Below are 14,276 nucleotides of genomic sequence, written 5' to 3' on the forward strand. Positions count from 1 at the left end.
TCGTATTTATTTTTTTTTTCATAATTCCACACGACGACGACGATGACGACGATATGAGCTTTTATTTTGCTTTCGTTTTACATAAATTCGTGAAAAAAAAATCGCCTCTGAAAACCTCGAGGTTAAAATGACCAACGAGGGCATATTTTATGGGTTTATTTTTCTTCTACCGGAAGAAGAATCATCTGCGATGTAAATGATTTGGTTTCTTTGGTTGAAATGGGCCATCGTGTGAGGGTGGTCTATTTTCACGTATTGCAACAACGAATCCAACAGTTGAAACAGTTAGAGAGAAAATAATTCGCTTGGTCGAATCAATAAAGGCGAAAAGTACTCGTATAATGTAACTAGTAAGATAGGCGAACAACGAGCGTATTTTTCTCTTTTTTTTTTGAACATAGAAAAAAACCCTTGGTCGACGATTTTCACAGTCATGTTTCGATGTAGGTATCACGAAAGGCTACGGCACGATGACGACCGAGCGACGGTGTGGGAGCCAAGTTGGTTGAAAATCGCCAGCTTTGAACGCGGGTACAGTGGTCAAGGCATGAAATTGCCCTACTTACTACCGCATACACAACGTTATGATAAGAAAAGCTCATGTGCGCGGGAAACGTATGCCAGCCAGCTTTTAAGGTGGTGTTTTTCGAGCCGAGGTGAGAAGTGAAGGAGGAGACTTTAAGTTGACTGTGATTTACTTAGCGAAATATGGGGGAAAAGCATTCAACCCCCGTCCACTTTACCCTATTATTGCATTTTCTTTCATGTATTCTTTTCTTTTTAATGGTTTAGTTTACAACTAAGCCCGAATTTATATAAATATTCTTAATCGCCGGTAAAGGCGTATGGTTTAATTCGGTGATAACGTGTAAATGATTTTCTCTTCTGTACGTGTGTGTTTCCTAGTATACTACTGTACCGACTCACTTACCTATTTACTTACTAACTTGCATGAACGCGTAACATTTTTTTGATCTGGTTCGTATTATTATTATTTTTTTTTTCTTTCACGCTTATACGTTTTAGCTTACCAAAGCACATTCAAATTGTTTGATATTCACTCGGTTGTATTTCTTCTCTTTTGCTTTGTTTTTGGTTCTGGTTCATCGTTTTCTTGATATTGTACTATACGAATTTGAAAAAGGAATGATTTAAAAACAATGAGGGAATGCTACCAGCTCCACAAGTCGCAGTGAGACCATCTTCAAGGTCTGGCAGTAAACAAGAAAATCACGAAGAATTTTTGAATTCTGGCGACCCTGTCGATAATTCTGATACCAAGCAGGATAAAAACCGAGACGGTTCGAATAGCATGGGAGACGACCTAAATGTTCAAAATGAATCGCATATGAATCACTTGGATAAATCTGAAAGTGACGACGATGACGACGATCAAGACGATGTAAGTATTTTTTGTGTTTGTTTTTTGGTGGCAATTAAAAATAATCAGAATTCAGAAAAATGTAGGTACTACGGTGGTTAGAACGAGTGGTAAAGGTACCTGAGAATTAAGTATACTTTTGAGCGTGATGTCTGCTTTCGTTGGTATTATTCGAAGGTTAAATTTAATTTGAAAATTAATTCGTGAATTATTTACACGAAAACAATGTTTTTTTTTCTCTGACTTTGCTTTAGGAATGTTTGGCTTAATGGAAATTTTACGAGTGTGAATTTTAGGTTTTTTTTATCAGCTGGTTGTTTGCGAACAGCTGTGATTATTTTTTAGTTCTCGGGGATGTTTTCTGAATTAATATTCGCTTGTTTGGCAGTAATTGAATTATTATGGAATGAAAAATGAGTTCAAATTAAGTAATAATTCATTAATGTTGAACAGATTAAGCATAAGCATTTGTCGTCTGTTTTTATTCTGATTCAGGAGATAAAAATGTTTATTTTCTCATATACTTATACAAGAGGAACAAATTGCACTATTTGTACAAAAAAAAAACATAAAAAATTAGCTTTTTAAAGTGATTTTTCATTGTTTTTCTCAAAAAGATGAAATTTTTGAAATGTTTTCTTACCTTTCAGAAGTATAGAAAGTTGTCTTAATTGTTAAAAAAAAATGTTATGAAATACAAGTACTATACATACATACTCAAAATTGATGATTTTCTATGAAAAATTTCAATTTCCTGGGTAGGTAAATTATAGGATCTGATCAGGGACAAAACTAAAGGTTTCGTTTGGGGGGGGGGGGGAATGTGCAACCAAAAAATTTGCTGACTGATATGAGAAAAAAATACCAATTTTGCCAAATACATAAAACGAAAGATGAGGAAACAATTCTTCCAGTGGACATTATAGGTAGACCTTCTTACAGCCTATCATGGCTCTTGTAAAAAAAAAATTCGTTTCTTGTGTTCAATTTTTAGAAGCCTTAAAAATGGAATATTTTATTTTGTAGAAGAAAAACAAATTAGCCCGAGAGTAGTGAGGACAAAAAAATCTCAAAAATTCGTATTTTGATTGATGAAAAAACAATGTTTTTTTATATGAAGAGTTTGAATTTTTCGATTTCAAAATTTTAGAATTTGAATGATGATTTTTTAGAAATTTGAAGTTTGAAAAAAGCAAAGAGGGCCGAACGATCTGAGGGCAAAAGCTTTCGAAAATTTGTATTTTGATTGGTGAAAGAGCTTTGTTTTTTTATGTGAAGAGTTAGATTTTTTTTCATTCCAAAATTTTATAATTTGAATGATGGTTTTTTTTAGAAATTCCAGTTTCGAAAAAGAAAAGCAAACAGATCCGAACGAACAGAAGGCAAAAGATTTTCGAAAATTCGTCTTTTGATAGGTGAAAACCCAATGTTTTTGTATGTGAGGAGCTTGATTTCTTTGATTCCATAATTTTAGAATTTAAATTATGGTTTCTTAGACATTCTAATTTCGAAGAAGAAAAGTAAACAGGCCCGAACGAAGAGAGGAACAAAACTGCCAAAAAATCGAGTTTCGAGAAGTAAAAAAACGTGTATTTTTTACGAGAGGAGTTTGTTTTTTGATTTAAGCATTTTTTGAGTACATACCAATAAATAATGGATTTTTCGAAAGTTTGAATTTGAAAAAGAAAAACAAACAGGTCTGAGCGAAGCGAGGACTGAAGTTTTCAAAAATTTCTAGTTCAAAAAGTAAATAATTTGGTATTTTTTTTTTTTTTACAAGAAGTCAATTTCAAATTTACTATTGATTGCTACAACTGGGGATTCATTTTTTCTAGATCATGTTTTAACTAAGTATCAAAGTGTTTTGAGCATCACTTTGGGCATGAGTCAGAAAAAGAGTGTTTTTTAAGCACCTCGAAAAATTTCCTAAACTCTCGAAATGTGCGATTAGGTTGCTACAACTTTGGGAATATTTTTTCTAGGTCATATGTATTATTCTGACATCCAATACCTTTTTTGAGAGGTATTTTCGACTGGAGTGAAAAGCAGTGTATTTTTCGAGAGATTTTATTATGTTTTTTGAACCTTTAAAAATAAGGTTTGCTATTTTCCTGATTTATTCAAATCGGTGTATCGTTGCTTAAGAAATGCCTACAGAGGAATTATGTCCACTTTTTCTGTTTTTGGAAGTTTGACTATGATTTTGGAAGAATAAAAAAAATATCTCACCCGCTCCATATTTACTATAAAACTAGAGCCCTGCATAATTATGTGCAAAAATTAGCATTGATTCATAGCCTTCATTTTCCAGTTTCTCTCAAAAATATGATGTGGGCATATCACTTCAAAATTCATCAGGATTCTCAATTTTTCGTTTAGGAGCTGATTTTTTTTTGGGGGGGGGGCCTCACCCATGAGTGTTTCAATTCTCATAATGTGGCTAAAAAGTTGACAAAATTGATGGCTTATTAGCGATAACAGGTTCTGTTTTTAGAAATAGTTATCAAGGACTTTGAGTTTAAATTCGAGTTCTCGATCATAAATCTCAAGTTTTTCATTTTTTCTCAATAACAAAAATAAATTTGCAAAAAAAAATACTTGAATCAATAGTTCTAAAGATTTTGTTTTGGTATGTACATATTTTTTTCATGTCAACAAAACGTTGATTTAGAAATTCAAAAGTTCAATTCAATTCATTTATTGCAGTAGACAGCTTTAGTTGTATTTACAATGTCAATAAAGTAGATATTAATACATAAATTTGAATAACATTAACATAGTACAACCTGAAGAAAAAAATGAATAGAAAATACAGATAGGTAATTTTAGAAAATATTTAGATAGGTAGGTATACTCTTTTGTAAGAACAATAAAAAATTTGAAATGAAAAAACATTTAAAAAAACAACAAATTATGAAAAATACAGCTTAAGAAAAACACACTAAAATACTCTTTTGTGAGAACAAAAGAAAGTTTGAGATGAAAAGCATTTTAAAAAAATAATAAATTATGAAAATTACAGTATAAGAAAACAACTTATCAATCTAGCTGCAACACCCCCCCCCCCAAAAAAAAAAAATTTCTTCAACACTGTAGAATGCATATCTCTGCAACCAATTTTTGGGTTTATTTTTAAAAAGTTTTTTGCTATATTTGTTAGTTCCTGTGGTATTTTATTATAAATTTTTGAGGCCATGAAATCAATGTTATTTTGCATAATTTTTGTTCTTGAATTTTCACTTATAGTTGAATTAGGCTACTCATTAGGGCGGGTCGAAAAAAAACGTAGGTCTCGGAATTTTCTGAAATTCACATATGTGGTTCCTTTTGAGTTGAAACCACCCCAAAAAAATTTTTAGTCCCCTGCGGCACCATGGGGCTGAGCCACGTGGCCTCAAAGTGGGGCCATTTTGGCTAAAAATTCACGTTTTTCAGGTTTAAAGCTCCAAAATCGATTTTTAAAATTTAGCCTTAGCACTCAATTTGTAGAGTTTGAGATGCTGAATCTCCCTGTGGAGTTCATTTTTTTTTTCGGTGGTCGCTTACGTCGGCAACTTTTCGTTGAAAGTATGAGAATTGCTGATTTTAAGGTGTCACAAACACGTTTCCGCGAATTTATGCCCAAATGGTGTTTTATAAGGGGATATATCGATGTAGTAAGTTGTATACATATGAAGAGTGATATTCCAAAACTCGCTTTGTCCATTTTCACAACTTTTCAGGAGAGAGGAAAAACAGTTTCCCTTTAAACGGGTAAATTGGCTTTTTAGGCGAGTTTAGCACTTTATTTGGGTGGATTTATGATGTAGGAGTGTAGGTATACATTTCATCCACTAAATACTGCTGAAAAAAATTGCAATAACAATGGACAAAGCGCGTTTTGGAACATTATTTTTTTTTTAAATTTTTAGTGAATTGGCTATTTAGGTGAGTTTAACACCTCATTTTGGTAGGTTGATGATGTAGGAATGTGAGTTAATACTTCATCTACCAAGTATCACTGAAAACCCAACTTTGATAAAAATGGACAAAGCGAGTTTTGGAATATCACTCTTCATATGTAGTCGAGGGGTTAAATTTAGAATCATCAATATGCCCTCAGATCGCTGATAGGGTACATGATTCAAGTTTTATATAAGATTTTAGGATTTCATCAATTTGAAATGGTCTTTAAATGTTCAGTAGGTGTACCTGATATAATTTAGTGGAAATTTTTTTTTTCGTGACCTCTTCCCCTCCTTTAAAATTACAATACTAACTTGTCAAATGTTCGTTTTGATTCCATGATCGCAATTTTGTCGTTTTTTTGTCAGAAAATAATGAAAAAAAAATTTCAAATACGTTTTCGTCAACTTTTGAAAAGTGATCAAAATTTCTTCAGACACATTTCAAATAAAAAATAAACCATTTCTGATTATATTTCAATCATTTTTTTTTTTTTTTTTTTTTTAATACGTTTTCGTCAATTTTTCAACAATCTTAAATCTAGAAGCGTTCAAAAATTTTTCAAACACATTTCAAATAAAAAATAAACCATTTCTTTAGACTTAAGATTGTTCGAAAATTGACGAAAACGTATTTTAAAAATGTTTTTTTATTGAGATATAATCAGAAATGGCTTATTTTTTATTTGAAATGTGTTTGAAGAAATTTTGAACGCTTCTAGATTTAAGATTGTTGAAAAATTGACGAAAACGTATTAAAAAAAAAAATGATTAAAATATAATCAGAAATGGTTTATTTTTTATTTGAAATGTGTCTGAAGAAATTTTGATCACTTATTCAAAAGTTGACGAAACGTATTTGAATTTTTTTTTTTCATTGTTTTCTGACAAAAAAAAACGACAAAATTGCGATCATGGAATCAAAACGAACATTTGCCAAGTTAGTATTGTAATCTTAAAGGAGGGGAAGAGGTCACGAAAAAAAAAAAATTTCCACTAAATTATATCAGGTACACCTACTGAACATTTAAAGACCATTTCAAATTGATGAAATCCTAAAATCTTATATAAAACTTGAATCATGTACCCTATCAGCGATCTGAGGGCATATTGATGATTCTAAATTTAACCCCTCGACTACATATGTATACAACTTACTACATCGATATATCCCCTTATAAAACACCATTTGGGCATAAATTCGCGGAAACGTGTTTGTGACACCTTAAAATCAGCAATTCTCATACTTTCAACGAAAAGTTGCCGACGTAAGCGACCACCGAAAAAAAAATGAACTCCACAGGGAGATTCAGCATCTCAAACTCTACAAATTGAGTGCTAAGGCTAAATTTTAAAAATCGATTTTGGAGCTTTAAACCTGAAAAACGTGAATTTTTAGCCAAAATGGCCCCACTTTGAGGCCACGTGGCTCAGCCCCATGGTGCCGCAGGGGACTAAAAATTTTTTTGGGGTGGTTTCAACTCAAAAGGAACCACATATGTGAATTTCAGAAAATTCCGAGACCTACGTTTTTTTTCGACCCGCCCTACTACTCATGCAAATAAGTTTGATCAATTTGCTGGAAGTTGATTTTTGCGAGTTTGCAACTTGAAAGAATATCTGTTTTTTTTTTTGTTATTGGTAGGACCCCTCTTCCCCCTTGAAGATTTGCGTTTCTTACAAATCGGTACATCAGAGGAAAAAACTCCCTTGCTGTTTCCATTCCACTTGGTAAAATAATAAAATTTCAAGTGATGGGATGAAATAATCTGTAATATGATTTGAAAAATTTTTGGATTAAATTTACATAATCAAATTTGCATAGGTATCAGATAATATTTGAACTGTTTTTTTTATTTTTCTCAGTTCAATTGGTACAAATTAATCTGCATGATGATACGTCACGTGATTGAAAAAATGAAAATATTGAATCAGATTTGATTATTTTTTAAAATTTAACTTCATCTAAAATTGTTTCAGTTCCTTTCTTTAGTGATTATTTCATCATTTTTTTATGATAGGTACGATATTTTATTTCCAACAAGGCAACAAATCGATTTCTAATAAATCTTTTGATTTCAAAACTGTGCTTTTGGATGAAAAAAAATATCAAAATTTTGAAAAAATCAACCAAAGTTGTTCAAAATTGAAGGAGTTAGTGGGCACACGTTTGTTCTAGAAATTATTTTAAATACCTACATTATACAGAGTCAAATACGCAGAAAAAAATGTGGTTTAGTCTGTAAAATAAAAGAAGCCTGAGGGGAGGGGGGGAATTGGCTCACTTAGTTTTTTCAAAAAGTAATTTTTTATGGTAAATAATCATATCATAGGCTATCCACAATTTTCTCACTTTTTGAAAAGTTTTAGATGATTTTTTTAATTAAAATTGAGTCAATTTTAGCTTCATCTCGAAGAGATATAAAACCTCTGAAAAAAGGAGGGAAATTGCTCTAAACAAAGATCAAAATTATAATTAATTCTTTTATTGAACGGAAGAAAAAATGAAGATTGACGTCAGAGACCCATAATTTTCCCCACAATTTTCTGATATTACTGCACAACTTTTTTTCAAATCCATAACCTAAATTTGAACCAAAATTCGTCAACTTTTTCCATGTTTTATTTTACTTCCATTAAAAAAATTAAATCACGTCATTTTAGAAAAATTTAAGAAAAAAAAATTCAGTTGAAAACAAACTCTCAACTCATCTTTAGAAGTGCTTACTCAAGAAGGAGGATGAACTTGATCTTCAAACCTCAAAATAGGTTACCTACTTAATACGCCTTCATTCGACTCACTTCTGCAAATACTTTACGATTTATTCAACGCCTTGATTTTTTTGAGAATGACTTTTTTCTGTTAATCACTCTAATCTCGACTAGTCATGCAAATTAAATAATGCAGTACTCTTGTTCGCATGCCATTTGCAACAATGAAATCTGCCGAGTTACACACTGAGAAATGGCAGATTATGATATTTGAAACGCAATCCATTTTCCCATTTCAAATAGTATGTTTGATACAGTAGCCTTGATATTTCACTTATGGTTTTTGTTGACAAGGCTACCTGTGAGTGGTCGCACGAGCTTATCAGCAGCTAATTTGCAACTTAATTTGTCGACTCGAAAAGATGTAAAGTTAACATGGAAAAACTTGTATGAATTTAGTAAGGTCAAAGTCACTTTAGAAGGAAAGTGAAATCTGAAATGAAAAAACCAGGCACAGACGGGGTGGTCAGTGAAAGGCCTTTGACGAATGCACCGAATGAGGTCCAAGAAATTGTATCCCCTCTCCTTTAGAATCTTCCTCTTCCAGTTTTTTCTTAGATTGGAGTCACATTATGAGAAAACATAATTATCTATTAATACCAAGAGCCATTTTTTCGACCATTTTTTTGGCTACTTTTTTTTGGACTTGAGATCTAATCGTCTTCAAAAGAAATGGTTGGGGGGGTGTTGAAAAGGTAACCTCACATTTCCAAAATTGACAAATTTTATTTTCAGTTTTTCAGCCAAGAATAATAAGAATTCAAATTGCAGTTTTTTATGATATTAAAAGGCAATGGCCCTTTTTTTAAAAGAAAAATGGGAACAATAAAATTTCAGAGTACCTTTATAATTCGAATGGATCTTATGTAAAATTGTAAGAATGAGGGAACCATTTTCATTTTTGTGCCCCCTCCCCCCTCATAATTTTTTCACTTAATTTTTTTAATTGTTGAATTTAAAAATTCTGTGAATTATTTTTCCATCAGCCGATCATAATTTTTCACCAATTTGAGTACCTACACTTTTTTGCTCCCTATCCTCCTTTTTCAATAAAATTTCAAACCATCGTCGTCGAATAAAAATGAAATGCTTTTGACTACTTTTCACGACGACATCTATTTTTCACTATCGTAAATAGGTTGTAATCTTCTCAATAAAATTTATCCAAGATGCATTCGATATTGTACTCTATAAAACAATCCCACACTAAAAAATCAACCCACCCTAACACATTCGAGTATAAGAAACAAAGAAGTAGCACAGCAAAGTGTCGCGATGCGATCTAAGTTTTGGCTTTTGCTAGTTTTCGAGAGAATTTACTAATAATTCATTGCTGCCCATTTTGAATTCATTAAGCCTTATCTGATAAACTTGGTTGGAAGTTCGCTTTGGAAAAGGTAACAGCTTTTAATAGTTGGGCAAGTTCATCGTTTTCTCGATAATGTATTCCATATCTTTCGTGCATTATTACGAGTATTCGGCTCGTAGAGAGCTACGTGTCTGCCACAGTTTGTTTTTAGAATTATTCTGTACAGTTTAGTCTATACTATGGTGATCGATGTGGCGTTCTTTGTGGTGGATATATTGTTTAGTGTTGTACTTTACATTTAAAATGTATGATGATGTGAGTTTCACCTCGACGATGGTGCGTTTACCTTTTGTACTCGTCGTATAAGTAGCAGCGAACATGAATTTCGTCGATATTGGGCTAATCATACGAGGTAGCATAATAATATATACTTATAGTGTAGTTTACGTAGGTAAATAAAAAGCTTCGATTGCAGGTACAAGTTCATGATATATGATTACCTACTTACGTATGTTTTTTTTGGTTTGTTTTTAATGTCAGAGTCCAAATCGAAGAGCAGGACGTGGACCGGCTACTGTTCTATTGAGTAGTCCATCTCCGGGAACCAGCTTTTGGGCTTCGGCGAGTCGTCCCACCAGTCCCGGTATACCCGATAACGCCAGCGAAGCGTCTTCTGTGATGCCGATATCTCAGCAAAATGCAGCAGCCGCCAAAAAAAGAGAAAAATATAACCACCTTTCGTATTGGAAAGCCAGAAAGGTAACTATTCATCTTACTCAGCAACAAGTTTACATATTCCAAAAAAGCTGATCGATTGATTAATCGTACCTAATATTCGTGTTTTCGGTAGGTGACATTCTTCAAAAATGGCGACCCTTATTTCCCCGGAGTTGTGTTTAGATTCAGACCAGGCAGAGATGTAGTTAGCTTAGAATCGTTATTAGATAAACTTTCGTCCAAAATGGATCTACCTCGTGGAGCCAGGTTCATCTTCAATATGGACGGTGCTCAAATTATGAATTTAGAAGATTTAGAAGATGGAGGATGGTACGTGGTTTCATCGTTCAAGAGTTTCAAGGTAAGTTGAAATAGATTTTTTTGGAAATTTGAAGTAGTAATGGAGCATGAAGAGGGGAGGAAAGGAGGAGACAGGATCTTAATTGAGTTGAAAAGATATCATGAATGATTTCAAAGAGAGCAGAGAATAATGAATGATTGGCTGATCTCAGAATTTTGTAGAGAATGTCCTTTTATTGCAGGAGAGAGGGGTGAGATTGACTTCAAGTGAGTCAATATTTTACTGACATGAGGTAGGCATCATGGAGCTTCATCATCATCATCATCATCATCATCATCATCATTTTATTACTTTTCCAAGTGAATGCTATCTAAAGTAATTTTTAAATTTATAGTAGAGGAGAAGGTACAATTATGGACCCAGGTACAAATATGGGCCCCCCATGGTTTAGTGTACAACCACTAGCGCTACGGTCATGCTGGGTACTAAAAATTATAGTAGTAGTGTAGTATCGATGATCCATGTACTTATTTCGGATCCATGCAAACTTGGGTGTCTCTCATCAGCAATTGTTTTTTTTGCACATTATTTTCTTGCCAATGGAAAATTTTACAAGTTTTTCATTCGGTAATTCATCAACTTCAAATAAAGTTTGGAAAAAAAATTAATAGCGAAGTATGTAGCTTACAATGTGTACTTTCAAAATATACTTTCATATTTGTCTGTACTTCAACTGATTTTCATAATTTTTTTCATTTTTCATAAACTGAGCCGATTTTTTGCATGGGATGGGTATAAATATGGACCCCTAAATTTTTTTACCTAATTCTGATTCAATATTTTTTAGAATATCCAGAAAAGTGTTATTAACAAAGAAGACAAGTCCAAAGTGTCAAAATGGAACCATGATTTTTTCACTTTTCATAAACTTGAACAATTTTTTGCATGGGTATAAATATGGACCCCTAAATTTTTTTCATCTAATTTTGATTCAATGGTTTTTAGAATACCAAGAAAAGTGTTATTAATAAAGAAGACAAGTCCAAAGCATCGAAAAACATCTTTAAATAAATTTTTGTTCAATTTTCTGAACTTTTTATTCATTTTTTGAGGGGGATCCATATTTGTACCATTTTATGTCACTTTTCTAAATTTCAAATTTCTCCGTGAGTTTTCAACAAAAAAAAATAAATTTTTTTACTCAATATACTAGAGTCTTTGGCCTTTCGAATGGTATACTCAAAAAAAATTGTTGATAATTTTTTTCACCCTTTAAAGCCAAAAAGCTAGAGGGGGTCCATATTCGTACCTTTTCCTCTACTTATTAGGTCATGTGTTTTACATTGTCTTAACCATCAAATTTGTGGTGCATCCACTAGCTGTCTTGCTTCAGCATTTGGGTGGTTCAGTAGCCACTGGTGGTATCTTATTGCAAATTTACAAATTTCTTCTATCACGCTAGGTGTCTTGAGGTCCCGATGGATTTGATCATTGCGACCATATGTACCAGGGTGCACAGGTGACTTTACATAGCCATTTATTTTTTCAATGTTATATTTTTTAGTTGTTCCTGTTGACCATATATAAATGGACGAATATTTCAAATCAGCGTTTTTGAAGCCAACTTTTTGGATGCGGAATCCAGGAAACCTTCTGCGCATGTGCCAGTTTACTAGTGTTGGCTGTGTTACAAGTGACGTCGATCATGTAGCAGCACTGAACTGTCTCTCTCTCCACCAGCATCTAAAACTCATGGCTGATCAATTAGGACACTATAAACATCATGTTTGGTGCATGTGAAAAAGGTTTCCTGGATTCTGGATCCAAAAAGTTGGCTTCAACTTAGGCTGATTTTTTTATATTGAAATATTCGCCCATTTATATTTTGTCGACTACTATACCCCAGAAGGGTTCTCTGTAGGTCCAAATTGGTTTAAGGTTTAATGATTGTTTTATAAATCAGTAGCTTATTCTGAAGAGATGTTTTCTTACTCAGTAGCCATGCAGAGTAGGGTGGTTCAAAGAACAATAGAAAAAATGTTATGTTTTAATTTTTTGAGCTTACCCCCTAGAAGTGTTCCATTTGGTCAGAAAACACTTGACAAAAAATTTCAGGTCAAAAAAATAATATTTAGAGGTCGCGCATGAGAGTTAAATGTTGAAAAGGTATGAGCAGGTCAAGCGAAAACTTCCCACTGTTGCGCACCAGAGAACGCAGCGTTGTGTCCCCTTGTTGGACCGAAGCAGATTACAAAACGTTATCCCCTCTACAATGCATGATAAAGTAAGTCTAGTCCTTGGTGGGATTTTTAAGATGTTATTAATGATGAGTCAATAACAATTTTTCAATTCCAAAGATCACTGAAGGTGAAAATACATACAAAAGATTTGAAAAGTAAAGAAAAAAGTACAAGTATGAATTTGAGGTTGTATTACTTATTCCATTCCACTTTGAAACTGAAAATAAAAAATGTATAGGATAAGTTTACGTTGAAATATGAATATTTTATGAGATTCAGAACTTCAAGTTGATGTTTTATCAATTATTATCAATTTTAGAGCTGTTACTTAATGAAAATGGAATTTTTTGATTTCTAAATTCCATAATTCAGGTTCAGATGAATTATTCAGCCAAAAAATCATAATCAATACCTACTTTGGAATATTTGTTTTAAAAACCTATGAAAAATTTGTATCACTTGATAAGTTGTAGTGGGGATGCCACTCTCAGTACAGTTGTGTAGAATCAACCCCATTGAGCTTCATTGCGTGGAAGTATTGTGCTTGCGCGAGCTCGTAGCTCTCAACATTCAACGCTTGTGCGCAACCTTTAAATGTTATTATTTTTCAACAAAAATTTTATGGTGTCATTTTTTTACCAAAAGGAACAAAATTAGGGGGTAAGACCTTAAGACTTCAAAAAAATGTTACATGAACCACCCTAATGCAGAGCTGTGGGGCTGAAACGATTTCAGGATTGGATTTCGGTTTCAGGTTTAAAATTTTTTCATATCGGGATTGGATTTGTTTTGGGATTTACTCTTCTAAATTTTTATTTCAGTTTTGGGATTTGTTTTGGGATTGAAAAAATTGTTTTCGTTCCAGGTTGAATCGGTTTCGGTTTCGGGATTTTCATTTCAACCAATTTCAAGCCCAAATTGACTAATGTACCCTGAAAGAAATCCAATGGTTGGTGTACTTAGTTTAACATTTTAAATGCATATTTTGCTTAATTCATTGAGTAATTTTTATTATAATCTGAATGATTGACAATAAAATGATGTAAAATGACCATTTTTATCAAAAGAAAATTGTGGGGAAAAGGCAAAAATTGAAATCCCAAAACTGAAACAAAATTGTTTTGGTTTTGTTTAGGGTTCAAAATTATATATCGGATCTGCGATTTTTTCGGGTTTGGGATCAACAAAAGTAACAGTTTTGGTTTCAGGATTGGTTTTGGGATTGGAATTTGAATCGGGATTTAATCGGTTCTGGTTTTGAGATTGTTTCAGTCCCACAGCTCTGAGCCACGGCATATTTGGCAGCTTTTGGTTGACTTCATCTTGTTTCTTTTCAATAAGGGTTCTCCATGTAAGTTTTCTGTCCAGGTGCATACCAAGGTACTTTGCGCTTGGTTTTTCTAGTATTATTTGCCCATTTAGGAATATAGGTGTGTAACTGATGTTTTGATTATGAAGATTTGTCATTGTTGATTTTCACATACTACCATCTTTCCATCTGGAAGTGAATGTCATCAATGGCACTTTGCAGTCTGTCTATAGCAACAGTCAGATCAAAAAGTGCAGCAACTGAAGCAGCGTCATCTGCAAATGAAGACCAAATGGGAAGAAC

General features: G+C 32.9%; 1 protein-coding gene across 2 annotated transcripts in view; it reads left to right on the forward strand.

Annotated features, from left to right (window-relative positions):
* Positions 1-711: 711 nt before the first annotated feature.
* DCX-EMAP (Doublecortin-domain-containing echinoderm-microtubule-associated protein) overlaps positions 712-14,276 on the forward strand; it is a 52,817-nt gene continuing 39,252 nt past the window's right edge. The window contains exons 1-4 of one of the 2 annotated variants that reach the window (XM_065355478.1): positions 712-978; positions 1,145-1,402; positions 9,947-10,165; positions 10,257-10,484. In XM_065355478.1, coding sequence (XP_065211550.1) covers positions 1,169-1,402; positions 9,947-10,165; positions 10,257-10,484 — 681 coding nt within the window. In that variant the 5' untranslated portion in view covers positions 712-978; positions 1,145-1,168. Of the gene's footprint in view, positions 979-1,144; positions 1,403-9,682; positions 9,819-9,946; positions 10,166-10,256; positions 10,485-14,276 lie in introns of those variants that run through there. The other variant, XM_065355479.1, reaches the window with a different exon arrangement.

This window comes from Planococcus citri, chromosome 3, assembly GCF_950023065.1.
Source record: "Planococcus citri chromosome 3, ihPlaCitr1.1, whole genome shotgun sequence".
Taxonomy (NCBI): Eukaryota; Metazoa; Arthropoda; class Insecta; order Hemiptera; family Pseudococcidae; genus Planococcus; species Planococcus citri.